This window comes from Pestalotiopsis fici (genome assembly GCF_000516985.1).
Source record: "Pestalotiopsis fici W106-1 unplaced genomic scaffold PFICI_Scf_3, whole genome shotgun sequence".
Classification (NCBI taxonomy): Eukaryota; Fungi; Ascomycota; class Sordariomycetes; order Amphisphaeriales; family Sporocadaceae; genus Pestalotiopsis; species Pestalotiopsis fici.
In genome coordinates this window covers 457,363-472,267 of record NW_006917093.1, presented here as the reverse complement: position 1 = coordinate 472,267, position 14,905 = coordinate 457,363, and the positions used below count along the sequence as shown (strand labels likewise).

The 14,905-nt window shown below is 39.2% G+C and overlaps 4 protein-coding genes across 4 annotated transcripts; 3 read left to right on the top strand and 1 right to left on the bottom strand.

The window, feature by feature from the left end:
- Positions 1 to 326: 326 nt before the first annotated feature.
- PFICI_04349 (uncharacterized protein) lies at positions 327 to 1,499 on the top strand (the record flags this gene model as incomplete). The annotated part of the gene is made up of 1 exon (XM_007832930.1): positions 327 to 1,499. One exon carries the CDS (start codon positions 327 to 329, stop codon positions 1,497 to 1,499), a length of 1,173 nt encoding a protein of 390 aa, XP_007831121.1.
- A 6,301-nt stretch (positions 1,500 to 7,800) lies between these two features.
- PFICI_04348 (uncharacterized protein) lies at positions 7,801 to 9,589 on the top strand (the record flags this gene model as incomplete). Its single annotated transcript, XM_007832929.1, has 2 exons — positions 7,801 to 8,119; positions 8,205 to 9,589. The coding sequence occupies 2 exons, from the start codon at positions 7,801 to 7,803 to the stop codon at positions 9,587 to 9,589; spliced, it is 1,704 nt and encodes a 567-aa protein (XP_007831120.1).
- Positions 9,590 to 9,803: 214 nt separating this feature from the next.
- PFICI_04347 (uncharacterized protein) lies at positions 9,804 to 10,634 on the bottom strand (the record flags this gene model as incomplete). The annotated part of the gene is made up of 1 exon (XM_007832928.1): positions 9,804 to 10,634. The coding sequence occupies one exon, from the start codon at positions 10,632 to 10,634 to the stop codon at positions 9,804 to 9,806; it is 831 nt and encodes a 276-aa protein (XP_007831119.1).
- A 1,617-nt stretch (positions 10,635 to 12,251) lies between these two features.
- PFICI_04346 (uncharacterized protein) lies at positions 12,252 to 14,026 on the top strand (the record flags this gene model as incomplete). The annotated part of the gene is made up of 2 exons (XM_007832927.1): positions 12,252 to 12,995; positions 13,052 to 14,026. The coding sequence occupies 2 exons, from the start codon at positions 12,252 to 12,254 to the stop codon at positions 14,024 to 14,026; spliced, it is 1,719 nt and encodes a 572-aa protein (XP_007831118.1).
- Between the last annotated feature and the right edge of the window lie 879 nt (positions 14,027 to 14,905).

Genomic DNA, 14,905 nt, shown 5'->3' with positions numbered 1-14,905 from the left:
AGTAATCCTTGTACTAGGTACATTGCTTGCATACAAACAACCTAGACGAAGTACTCGGAAGATTGGTGGTAAACCCAGGAGCTGCTTGGACCATGTAATCTCTCCGCGGTACACAGCCTCAGTCAAGAGGTTATAGCGATGATCATTGCTTGTTGATTCATGGAGGGAAAAAGAAAAAGCAGGCGACAAGCACGCTTTGGTGTGGGGTGCGATATCTATTTAAGGCTCCTATCCCCCACCACGCATCATCAAACGCATCTTTTGACATGAGCTATAGTTCTTTCGTTGCCTATAACTTATTCATGTTACAAAGGGCCTCGCTCACAATGTTTTCTCTCAATTCTGTGCTGTCGGTAGCGGCGCTGACTTGGGCCTCGATTTCATCACTAGCATCAGCAACGCCAATGGAGAACCTCGTTCCAAGAAGCCCTGAGGCTTACAGCGACTTCAACAATAACGTGGTTTTTACACCGGGAGCGGATTATACGAGCTGGAAGACTATTTACCCACGCTCTCTGCAGCTCGGCGATGGAACGCTACTATTATCCTGGGAGGACTACCCACCCGAACCACCGCTGGCGCACTTTCCAATCTGGAAGTCTGTTGATGGTGGTGCTTCCTGGTCTGATTTTGTCAATGTGACTGATCAGGCAAACGGGTGGGGACTGCGGTACCAACCTCTACTTTACCTTCTCCCGCAAGACTTTGGAGGATACGTGGCGGGCACTATACTTCTCGCCGGCATGTCTCTCCCTGCAGACCTGAGCGAAGCATGGCTTGACCTTTACGCCAGCACAGATGAGGGCAACAACTGGGAGTTTGTGAGCCACATAGTCTATGCCCCAGGTCCAGAGACTGTCACCAATGGCAACCAGGCTGTCTGGGAGCCCTTCCTGCTGATGTACAACAATCAGCTCATCGTCTACTACTCAGATCAGCGTGACTCTGCACATGCACAGAAGCTATCACACGTTGTGACAAACGACTTGAAGACTTGGAGTGACCCGGTCGATGATGTTGCTGCTGATACATACGGCATACGCCCTGGAATGGCCACGGTAGCTCACATCGAAACCACTGACCGGTACATCATGACCTATGAGTACTGCGTCAGCGGCTCTGGCTGTGGAGCTCATTACAAGATAGCAGACTCGCCCCTTGAGTTTGGAACCGCCGAAAATACCATCATTTTGGCGGATAATGTAAGCCCTGGGGGCTCACCTTACGTGATTTGGACCGAAGATCCCTCAGGAAGTGGTTCTGGGATAATCATCATGAATGGGGCATCACGCGAAGAGGTCTTTGTCAACAGTGATGCTGCGGATATCGACACGTGGGAAATGGTCAACGTCGGTCAATGGGCAGCCTACTCCCGATGTCTTGAGATCATCAACGATAATGGTGCATCAAAGTTGATGCTGTCGAACGCTGGAAATATGGTTGCCAATGCGGACAATTATGTCGTTGTCGGAGTCGTCGACATCCCCACTCTAGCATAACTGAATTGTTGTCGTTTGTGCTCGAGGACTGGTCATGATTGTGGTGTCACATGCTAGTACCCCCACTAGGTACTAGTGCAACAGCCCCAAGCCATCTCGGACCTTCCGCCTTCTTCCCCTACTTCTTCTTCACCCACTTTTTGTGGGAAATTAATAGGGACTTAGTGTATTTAATACAAATAAACGGATCTAGCTATATAGGTTTAGTTAAATAAAATGCATAAAACCTAATTGCCTCCTACAGCCTACCGGAAATAGCCGTTAAGCCGGAGGTCCCGGGATTTAATGCTTTTATCCGTTAAAACGAGAGTTATACTTATTACTTTAGTTAAAATTAATTTTTTATACGCCTTTTATAACGAGCGATTTAATCGAAATAAAAGGATAAGCCTTATTACGATAATTTATAATATAATTTATAATTAAATAATAGTGATTATTCCTATGGTTAGGTTATAATTTATTATATTTAGCAAATATACGAAATATTTAAAGTCTTTGGGTTATATCGCTTTTATAAGCTTATTAGCGGCGTTTTTCGTAAATATAACTCTTTTAATTAGAATATTCCTAGCAAAGACTTTTTATTAAATATAATAAAAATACCTTTTAATATGCTTTTTCGTAGGTATATTAATTTAGGTTTTTGCTTACGCTTTTATATTTATATTATTAATTAATAAAGGAATCGCCTTTTAAAGTATTATTTTTAATTCCTTTAGTAGGTTCCTAATAAATATAGCTTTATAAGCGCTTTTATTAATAGCGTAATATTTAGCTTTTATAATAAATTAAGTAATTACGCTTTATAATTTTAAATTTTAGCTTATTAGGGAGCCCGTTATAAACGTTATTTATTTAAACATAGATTTAAAGGTTAATTTATCGTTTATAAAATTAGCGTTAACGTAAATATATAATCCTAATTCCTTATATTTAATATAGCGATAAAATCGAATATATTTTATTCCTTTTATACGGGTGCTTTAAAGGTATTATAGCACTTTATTTAAATGCTTAATATAATTAAAGGACGGGTTATTTATAAAGCGTATTTATATTTTATTAGAGTATATTATATTTGCGCGTAATTTAATTATAGCGTAATTCGTTTTCCCGAGCTTTTTAAAGTATTAATTCCTGGATTTTTAATTAACGTAGCTTTTAAATTTATAGGTTATTATTATTAATCCCGGATTAATAGGAATAGCAGTATTTTTAATATTTTAGCATTTAAATTCTTTAAATATTTAATTTAAATATCTATTTTATAGCAATATAATGCTATTATTTTCCTTTTAGATAATGCGTATTCCTAAATATTATTTAGCGGTATTTAAATATTATAATTTTAATTATTTATTTAGCTATTAAATTAATTTTTCGATAGCTTTAGTATTTATATATATAATTATAAAATCGTTTATATAAAAGGTTAGTACCGTTTTATTAATTTTATTTTAATAAATAATATTATCGGTTTTTAATTTTATAAAGCTTAGCTTTTTTAATTTTTTTTTAATTTTTTATTGCTATTTAAAACCGCTTTGCTTTAAGCCGTATAAAGGGCGTAATAGCCTAATTATATTATTAGGAATATAATTATATTATTATATAATATTAAGGTATTAAAATATAAATTTATTTAGGTATAAAAATTAGCGTATATAGATTTTTTTATTAAACCGGCCTAATAAGTAGGCTATAATAAAATCGATTTAAAAGATTTTCTAACTTTTAATTATAGTTATCGCGATTAAAACGCGGATACTTATTTGCTTGGCTATATTAGCGAAAATTTTTTTATAATTAATTCCGAAAATTTAAATAAAGCCCTAAGCTATAAGGCGTACTTTTTATTTATTTATATTACCGGTAAAATTATATTTGGTTTTATATATTTATTTAAATTTAATTAATAGCTTTTACTTTAATTTAAAATTATTATAATCGAGGAATTTAAACGTTTTTTTTTAAATAATTTAATAATTTTTTTTGCTATAGCTTATTATTAATTAGGCTATTTTTATATATTTTTTGCTTAATTAATCGATAATAGATTAGGGTTATATTTAATAATTATTATTAGGTATTCGTTGTGTATTTATTCGAATAAATTATTATTAATTAATAATAAATAGTTATATAAGCTTTTATTTAGCGTAATTAATAGCGCGCCTTTAAAGCTTGGATTTTTTTTATCGTCCTAATTATAATTCCGTAAATTAATTAAAGCGTAGTAATTATTTTTTATAATTATATTTATATATGCGTAGGTATATTTATTTAAGCCTTAATATATTATAATATAATTATAAATATTATTTATATATATTATAGCATATTTAGCTATACTTTGCCGTATAGCTATATATATTTAAAAAAAGCCGGCTTTAAATCGCCGCGCTTTTTATCTTTATTCTTTAGCTATATTCGGATTATAAGGCTTTATATAATAAGTTAGCTTTAAAATCTTATATTATAGCCTGTTTTGGACGTATTACGGGAGTAATTTAATTATTTTTAACGGATCGGGCTAATTAGCGCTTTTATTAAAATTTTTATAAAATATAACGTAAGGAGTTATAATAAAGCGTATTATATTTAATATATATATTTTATATAAATATTCCCTAAAATAACCTATAAATATACCTTTTAGCGCTTTTATTTATAATTTTTTAGCTTATATTTTATTTTCCTTTAAAATATATATAAAAATACGCGATTTAAAAATCCTAAAATGCCTAATTAATAGGCGATTAAGTGTATTTTATAGCTAAAAGTTATTTTCCTAGCGCTATTAAAAAATAATTAATTCCTTTTTAGTAAGTATTATACGGTTTAAAACGATAATTTATGCCTTATAGATTTTATTTTAAAATACCGTAAAAATATTTATTTAAATATAAACGGCGCGTACGCTATTTTATAGTATATTAATCGCGCGTTTAGCAAAGCTATTTTAGTATTAGTTATTTAATATTAACGTAATTAATTCGATGCCTTTCTGCTTTACGTAATTATTAAAAAAGCCGCCGCTAAAATTACTAATTCCGTTAATACGAATTATTTTAATTTAGCGCCTTTATTTCCCTAATTTATATTATAGCCTAGCTATATGCCTAAAAAAGTCGCTTTATAAAAGCCTTTTAAATAAAATATTAATAAAATATAATTTTATAATTTTGCGGTATTTAATTAATATAAAATAATAATTATTATTTAAATTAACGGGTTTAATCTTTTTAATATTAGTTTATAATAAAGTCGCCGCGAAATCTGCGCGAATGCGCATTAAATTTATTAAATTAATCCGAACGCTTTTAGCTTTATCGCACGTATTATATATTAATATAAAAATGCTATTTAAATCTAAATTAATACTTTTAGTGGCCTTAATCGTTTTAATTAGCCGTTTTTTATTTAAATAGCCTAATCGACGATATTATAAAGTCGTTTATTTAATTAATAGCTTCGTTAATCCGTTTAGTGCTATTAAAGCTTATATATAAAATGGGTTTTTTTGCCTATATAGCCATAAAAACCACCTTTTTTTAATTATATTAATAATAATTAATATTTTATTATTAGGCGTTTTAATAAAGTTATTATAAATTTTAAATCTAGCCTTATATAGCTTATTATTAAAAATTATTTTTAATAGGAAGTTTTTAACGTAATAATATTTTTTAAGCGTTAATTTCCGGCGCTTGCCTTTAAAGCTACGTTATACGGTTATTATTTAGCCGTATTTTATTAGATATATTATACTGTTCCTAATTATAATAGGTAACCGATTATATTTATTTAGTTTAATAATTAATTTAGCGATAAAATTAGTTTTATCGTTCGTAATATAAATATTAGCGCTTATATTTAATAGCTATCGTTTGCGTAAATTTAGCGTTTAAATAGCTATTAAAATAGGGAAATTATAATAATTCGTTTTATTTTATATATACGGATCGTATTGCTTAGCAGGTTTATAGCGCCTGTTATTAAGCGTAGCTTATAATTATTTAATTACGCTAAAAGCGATTCGCGTATAGCAATTATAAGCTATCCTTTATTTTTTTTTAATTTTTATCCTAATTAAAGAGTTTTATAATTTTAGCGCTTTTAAATTAATAAAGGGAATTATTATTTATTATAGTTAATAATAACTGCTAAGAGCCCCGGAGTGTGTTTATAAACGCGCCTCCCCGGCTTTAATTACGACTTATACCGCGTTTACGGTAATTGCCTTTATTTGCGCTTAATCGTATAATTACGTTTAATTGCGTAGGTAATTGCGTTAATTATATAAAATTAGAATTTTATTTATTTATAGCTTTTTTATCGCGTTTTTTAGATTTATAGTTAATTTGCCGATAACCCTTTTTGCCGTAATATTAATAATCGCCGTTAATTTAACCGTTATTATTAATAAATAGTAAATTAGCATTATTTTTATTATTAATTATTATTTTATTTGCAAATTTAGTTATAAGGAATTATTATAATTATATAAATTTTAATATAACGCCTTTTAGGAGGATAGCTAATTAATTTTTTTTTTGTTTTATTTATTTTAAAGCCTTATTTTTAGTGGCTCTTAAATATAACTAAATTTAATTATTTAGAATAAAGCGTTAATTACCAGCGTTATGGCTTTTTTATATATAGTAATTCTATTCGGTATTAAATTTAGCTAGGTTTTTGCTATTATAGTTGAATTTATATAATTTTCTTAATAGTTTTTGCCTTTTTTTAATAATAATAAAATTAAATTAACGGCAAAAAGCATTTTTTATTTTTATGCCTATTAAATAATATTTTATAATTATTAATAGCGTTTTATTATTAATTATAGCTAAAATTATAATAGTAATAAATTTATTATTTAAAAGGTAAATAAAGGTTTTTGCGATTTATTTAGTAACCTATTTATTAAGCTTAAGCAATATTATATAGGCGCGATAATTAAAGGTTCCTATTAAGAATTTTAATTTATCGATTTTAAATTTAAAATTTTTTAAATAAAAAATTAATATAATTAAAGCTTGTTTTAATATGTTATAGCTAGCTATATTAGCGGCTGTTTGCTTTATATTTTTAGCTATGGCTTCCGTAGCACCCGCTATAGTTATATATTTTATAGCGCTTTAGCTAGCTTTATTAGCGATCGCTTAAATAGCTATTATAGCGCTTTAATTATTTTTAGTTAAAATACCCTAGCTAGCAATATAAGGTTTTAAATAACCTTTAATGCCAAGTGCTATATTATAATAAAAAAAGCTATTTATAATATTTTTTATATTAATTATAGTGCTATTATATAGGAAATTAATAGGGATTTAATATATTTAATATAAATAAACGGATTTGGCTATATAGGTTTAGTTAAATAAAATGCATAAAACCTAATTGCCTCTTATAGCCTACCGGAAATAGCCGTTAAACCGGAGGTCCCGGGGTCTAATGCTTTTATCCGTTAAAACGAGAGTTATACCCATTATTTTAATTAAAATCAACTTTCCACACTTTTTCGTAGCGACATTTTGCTAGTTAGATGGAGAGATCGAGCTTATCGATGTTCATCATACATTTGTGGCATTAGCTTCGATAGATTCATTCACTTGATTAACACTGATTATCCATCGTTTCCCGTGAACCGTGTACTGATCATCTGGCCTCTAATTCACATGCGGTGGCGGAACTACTGCTGGTTTGGGGCAGGAAACTATGAAGTCGCCACTTTCATTGGTTCGATTGTTGATCGAAGCTCAACTACTAGTGGTTCATGCCCGATACATGAGAACGTTGCACTGATGGACTCATATTATGTGAGTACCTAATTACGTGGTATTGATGCATATTACTATGAAATGGATATTGGAGGGAGCCGACGTGAGCGTTGACAGGGAAGCTGCATGAATATACGGGGTCAACTCGCTTAAGTATAGGCATGCTACCTACCCCAACTATAGTGCATGTAGTGGAATATGAGCCAATCGTAAGCAACGCTCTCCACTTAGGATTGCTGATCGTGAAGATCAACACGATAGACTCAGTCTAGCGCATCATTAGTGGCTCGAGCACTCCCTGGAAGCCACTGCCTATCTCCTTATGAAGAGGTTGTTACGAAATCGACAGCAAGCTATGCTTGACTGATTTCTTGTCGAGGTGAACATCAAAGAAAGATCACTTTTAGGAAGCCGGCCATCGGTACCTTTTAGTTATTTGTGACACCTCAGCTACTCTACGCATACTTCTCTCAACAATCATTTACCACTCAACAAGTACCACAATAGCAGCAATGGTCACAGAGAACGCAGCGCAGATTCCACGGATTGTAGATCTGGACGGTCACAGGCAGCTACATGTTGGAGGGAAACCTTTTCTTATCCTGGGTGGTGAGTTGCAAAACTCGTCATTTACAAGCGCCGAGTACATGAGGCCAGTCTGGCAACGCCTGATCGACAGCCACATGAACACGGTGCTAGGATGTGTTACTTGGGAACTCATTGAACCTGTCGAGGGTGAATTCGAGTTCAGGGAGCTCGATTTGATTATTCAAGATGCCCGGGAGCATGGCTTGCATCTGATACTACTTTGGTTTGGTGCATTCAAAAATGGTGAGTTGTTTACCTCCGTTTTGGATGGCCCTATCCTGCGAAAGACGATTCTAACAGGTCACTTTCTTTTTTCTTCTGTAAATAGGTAAATCGACCTATGTACCTCGATGGATCAAGCTGGACTCGGATCGTTTCCCACGCGCAAAGATCTTCGACGGAAGTACAACGAAGACCACCGAAGTCCTCTCACTATTTTCCCCCGAAGCATGCATTTCAGACGCTAGAGCCTTCGAGAAGCTCATGTCACACATCAAGGAGATTGATGAGGCGCATTCAACCATCATCATGGTACAGGTGGAAAATGAGGTCGGGCTGCTGGGTGATTCACGAGATCGATCGGAGGCTGCCGACAAAGCCTTCGCCCAGCCTGTTCCCCGTGAGTTGATCGATTATCTAAAGACCAACTGGGCTTCTTTGCATCCTGACCTCCGATCCAATCTTGCTGGCGCGGAGCCGGCCCTTTTTGCCAGGACAACTGGTTCCGAACGCGGATGGTCCCAGCTTTTTGGGCAGAGTGCTTCCACGGAGGAGATATTCATGTCGTACCACTATGCGCTATACGTGAACAAGGTCGCAGCTCTTGGTAGGACAGCATATCCTCTACCGCTGTTTACAAACGTGTGGCAGAATTATGCCGAAGGAGGATCCTCTAGTGTATCGACTGTTGCAGCCGGAGGGGGTTCACCTGGCGATTATCCATCGGGCGGCGGGACAAGCAACGTCCTAGACATCTGGCACCGATTCGCGCCCAACCTAGACTTCATCGCTCCCGACATATACCTCAACGATTACCACAAGACGTGCGAAAAGTACAGACACAGTGGCCAACCTCTCTTTATCCCCGAGCAGCGCAGAGACGGCGTTGGTGCCCGGTCGAGTTGGATTGCGATAGGATCGTTTGCGGCAATGGGGATCAGTCCGTTTGGAATCGACACCTTGGAAGCGCAGGACAACGAATATGCCAAACACTATGCCTTGATGGCCTCCACGTCTGCGCTCATCCTCGAGGCACAGCTCCGACCGGCTTCTTCTGTTGGCTTCTACTTTCCACCGCCGCAACCCGCTGGAGGACGAGACACGTATCAGCCTTTGGTCAAGCAGTGGGACGATTACGAATTCACCATTGAGAGGGCCTTTGTCTTTGGGCACCCAGGTCCCGCCGCCGGCATGGTAATCCATCAAGGCGGCCCCAACTTGCTTCTCCTTGGCTGGGGTTTCCAGGTGCGCGCGCGATCCCTCGCTATCGCCAGCACGTTCACAGGTATTGTGCGATTTGAAGAGAAGGAGGTGGTGGATAAAGTTACAGGAGTCCTCAGGACCCTCCGTAGTTTGAACGGGGATGAGACGCGCAGTGGCCAATTCGCAATCATGCCCAACAAGGATCCCGACTATGGCGGCTTTCCGATAGCAGTGACGATTCCTGCACGTACTGGAATTGCGGAAGTCGAGTTTTACTCATTGGTGTCTTGAGAAGAGTATGTAGTTAGATGCTCCATACGACACATTGTGATGAGATAGTTAGCATGAATTTTATCACAATTGCTGAAACGAACGTGATTTGAGACGAAAGACCGATGGTAAGAAATACATAGTTGTGTGGAGAAAAAGAGAGGTGCTAAAAAGCAAACTACATACCCGAGCAGGTAATCTGCGGGAGCACTGATTACATCAGGACGATAGATTTTCAAGCCTGGAGCAGTGTAGCACCAACCAAGTATGTCCCTATCTCTTCTTGATGAGCGTTCTTGAGTTCTTCACTCATCTTGATACGCCAAGCTCCCGTCCTATGGAGGACCCTATCCTTCACAACCTCTGCTCGCATTGCCAGGCTATCGGTGCCACCTATTCCTGGTACAACCAAAAGTATTTGGTTGCTAGAATGGCTATCAGGAATTTCCACTTGACTCTTCAGCTCTTCGGTATCAGCAATGAACCCGTCCAATTTGATCATCTGCTCAACCATGTCTATAGTCCTGATGCTGCTGTTAGCCTCTGGCACACGAACTGCCTCTTTGAGGTTTGGCATCCAGCAGTTCTGGCTTCCCTCCTCGGTTTTTACCATGGTCAACACTGGCCATGAAACTACCCCGGCGTTGATTGCTCGTATCAGGGTGCTTTCGACAGACTCGTTATACGTGATCCAAAAGTCGTTGTGTTTGGTGAGTCCAAGGAGTGCGTAAATCTTATCGTTTGGCCGGGCGCACTGTCTGTGTGCTGCCACTTCCAATAGCGTGTCAATATTCTCAGCCAGTGTTGGAACGCATTCCCATGGCTCTGCCCAGGTACTGACGAGGGCTCTGTCTGCCAGTATGGTGTCGTTACACCTTCTGCGCAATTCGCTCAGCACACCGTTGGGTCCCGCCCAGTCTCCAGCTATGTCTTCGTTCAACCGCGCTTCTCCTAGATGATGCACTCCCCGCAGATCAAAGATGGCTTCTCCAGTAAACACCAAGAGACTGTTGGACCATACTGCTTCCTGCAGTGTCCACATCCTCTCCGCCCATTTTGACTTCATGACCTGTCCTACCAACTGACTGGTTTTATTCCTACCCTCGGCAGATATAGTCTTCCATTTGAAGATTGCTCTGACGCGTGTCGTCAACGATACCTCTCGCGCCAGAATCACCGTAGCAGCCGCTTCTTTATATATATCGATAGAGGTATGGTGACCCCCGGGGATTAGCCGGGTCACCCAAATAAGGGTGCAACTTGTCGAGACTGGAGGCTCAGAACAAATACAGACATTGCACAATTAACACCCATATCAGAATAGTTAAAACTCTAATAGGAAAGCACCACCTTCATCAACACTTATTTTCAGCAGCCTAGAACCTACATGTCACAGCGACAAGGTGGATTTCTCTCCGGATTTTGTGTCCTTAGCTCCATGTTAGGTTGCGCTAGTCCTTCCCCAAGGTCCTTCCCGTCCTTCCCCAAAGCTTTATTCAATCTCGATAAATTTATGTAATTGAAATAATCAATATTATAACACATTCGCTGTAAATAATTAAGATTATTTAGATATGCTTTTTAATACTTATGAATAATTCATGTTTCATTGTGTGCGTGTATAATAGATCAGGTATTAAAAGGGGAGTCTTACGGCTGTTTATGCGCGAGATCGATTATTAAATGTCACGGCAGGTACTGTATGGCACCGTCCCGTCCCGTGAGCATATAGGTCCCAGTTCGTGATCGTTTCCCAACGATTGCGAGCACGCTCTTTGACTTCTTCGTACAGTGGTAGCAGCATGCCCTGACATTAAATTAGGTATATGAAGGCCTTGGAGTGCATTTTCCTTCATCTTTTTAGCGTAAAATACGGATTAAAATAAGCCCCTTGCAAATGTTAAAAGGGGGGGGGGCTTAAAGCGAGCCGATCATATTTATATTAGTGTTAATTAAGGTGGTTCTTTCTTATCGAAGGTTGAAATAGTCTAATATAAGTACCAATTTTTAATTTGTTAATTTATATTCCGTGCCTTTTATTTTTACGGGTTACACGCTCATTTAGGTGGCCCTGGCGAATCCTAAGGGGGTCCCCGTATATATTAACCACGCCCTGGTGTATAGGAACTACACTACGATCCAATATCTGACAAATACCTTATATTAGTGGAGCGGCACGCAGCCTATAGCGCCTCCGGCGTATCAAACGACGAGAAATTTTTGTCGAAGCGCCTGCAAGGTAGGCCGCAGTAAAAGTCCTCCTGGTATTCCTAATACGGTGAAATGGAGTATGTCTGTGCAGCGCAACCCCCGGACCATTTCCTGCTCCCTTGCTGACCACCACAATTGAGGACCAATACCATTCGGCCTAAAGGAAAGCTTCAGTCGCATCCACACATATCCAAGATATTAAAAAGTCACAATACCCCTCCCAGCCTTGCGAATGACCGAATCTTGCTCTTCCTTGCACTTTCCATGGGGAATTAGTTGTTAGTTCTGTGAAAACAACAATTTGCACATATTTATTCTCATCCAAAACCTTATGCCGATCACGAAGATGGATCAGCCAGAGATAAAAGCCGCGTTCTTATACAAATGTCTCCTTCTTATGAAAGCCGATTTCCGGCACCGAACGCAATTTGCCGCTTCAATCATAAAGACTTCGCTGATGTTGTTAATCACCATGATGATCCCAAAGGTGGCCGCCGCCAATACTTACGTCTTCACTTCGGTGCAAACAGTATCTCCAGCACAAGCAACGTCTGTCGACCAGGAAGGTGGAGACCTGGACTTTCACAACTGGGTGCAACGCGGGAAGACAATTCGCGGCGGCGATTCAGTCTCTTCCTGTTTGGCCAATCTCACTGCTGCCTTGGAGCTCGTCGGTAGTCTGAATGCTGCCGAGTATAATGGCGCAGCCGGAGCACTTAGTATCCTTCCAACTGCTGGTGCCCTTCTCGGAGCTCCGACGCGCGAAATGTGGATCGTATACAAACTCGTTCCGATCGCTGGTGTCCTCAGCATGTTACTTAGTCTAGGAGGCTCTCTTACCCCTTCGAATGTGGGCCATTATAATCCCGATGAATCGTTCTCATATGGTGGCTTTATGCCAACAAATCTGGTCACCGTGCCACAACGACAAGAGTCGCGCCCAAGCTCTCACGTAGATGATCAGCACCAGCGACCCAAGCTAGAGAGTCTGCACGGAGAACCCAAGCCACAGAATCAGAAACAGAAGCCAGATATTTCACTAAACGATATGCAAAGCTTTGCTCAAGAGGTACGAATCAGAGCCGAGGAGCCTAGCGGAGGTAGTATCTTCTTGGGAATTTGGTTCGCCATGGCGTTGCAGGTGGGCCTCATCGTGGCCCTATTGATTCCGATGTACTTCGCCCAGCAGGGGGCAGTGATTACATGGTGGTGTCGCGTACGTTTAGCATTCTTCGTCTGAACTATTCTTTCTGTTTTGCTAACGCATAAAAGGCCTGGGGCTGGATGTGGTTTTGGTATTTTCTTGTGACTGCAGTCGCTATCTTCGACAACCTCGTGGCGGCTCCATTTATGAAGAGCTGGACGATCCGAGTGTCTAAAGCACAGACTGGCTTAATGTTGGGCATAGACGCTCCGAAGATCTGGAATGCCACAGACTACCCGAATGCTTTCGAGTTCATTAAGTCCGGTCCAGGGCTAAACCGGAAGATTCGCGTCTCCCCAGATCAAGGGCTCACTTACCCACGAACATGCTTTTATGTGGTCATCTCTGTCAATCGCATCTCATCGATGCATGCTGCGGCACAAGTAATTGCCAAATGCTCCAATGTTGCCGTATTTGCGTTCGGCACAGCGCTTTTTGCCTCAGCAACTCTACTCTCTATATCTAGTGCATTGATGGTCCTTTGCTTGATCCTCCCCGCTGGTGTTGCTGGGAGAGTGATCGCCACGTGGATTGTTTCTGCTATGAGCCGCCAGAACAAGCCAATATTGCACAAGACGGTCAGGTCAGAAAATGATGCCGCCGAGTACTTTGAGGAGCTCTCAAAACTCCCCAACATTCAAATGGAGATCGACGGGCACGTTATTGTCAATGGTACTGTTGTGACCTCAAGACACAAGCTGTTCACTCCCGCAACCTACATCGGTCTCCTTGCCAAGCCGTTTGATGTGTTAGCATTAAACGACGAGATAATTCAGAGACCAGTCAATTCCAACATATACATGGCAGGGATGTACCTTTCTCGTCCTGCGTTGCCAAGTCTTCCACGTGAGTACTCTTACGTGCACAGGGCACCATCGAGTTCACCTTGGCGGAGTCAACCAAGTCCATTTATGCACGGTCAGAATTTCGATGAACGCATAGATCATACATGCTCTTGGAATAACGGCTCTGGCGCTAACAATACTGTCTACGCTGCTGGCAATGATGGTTTCGACAGTGGCAATGATCCTGATCGAGGTTAGATATAACCGAAGCTGTGAATCAAGTAAAAGTCAGGAAAGTGTGGGAAATTCACGGAACAGAGATAGTTAAACCAGTCTTGTTGAGTAGAGTATGGAGAGTTACATGCAAAGGGGACCGTCACCCTTTGCCAGATGCTAAAGCTTAACATAAATGGCAGCCCGAAGGCCGTTCTTTCCTCAAAACCCATAAACCCCCGCCAAGGTGCGCGAGACTCTGGTCAACAGGCGTCGTGAGAAGCGGGGTCGATGCGGGAGCTGTCGAAGAAAACTCTTTTAGGCGTAGACTCTCCTGACTCTTTGCAGAGAAAAGCGGGGTGTTGCACCGAGAAGACGAATTGATTCCCACCTGCCCCTTTGAGGTGCAGCACAGCCTTTAAAGACATCTAAGATGTTCGCTAAATATTGCCACCTAGTAGGTACATATGCAGATCTTTTACTGTGTGCAACCTCTGATCGGATGCGCCCAGCCAGAGCCTTCGTGCATCTGATGCGCGACTTCGCCCCTGTAGTGTTTCTCAGTGGTCACGACGAAGGATTTCAGCATTTCCAACAGCTTTTTCTTTTCTTTAAGTACTCGAATCCATGCGTTCTCCAAAAGATCAATCACTTGAGTGGTAAGAAACACCAACTGCTGGCATTATTATGGCAAGGCTGCATAGAGATGGTGGGCTGGCCTCAATTCTGATTCGTCGACATTTTAGTTGGGCGCATTTTCAACTCTTTGCAAGGCGTTATTTGTCCTTGAGAACTCCTTCGATTGGGGATGGGGAGCGTGGCGATGCAGGTTGCATACCTACAAATGCAGGCTTCCGCAGGGCATATTTTTTTTTTCAAGATTAATGCCAAGCCGACGCAGTGAGATGGGGAATAAAAACCAAA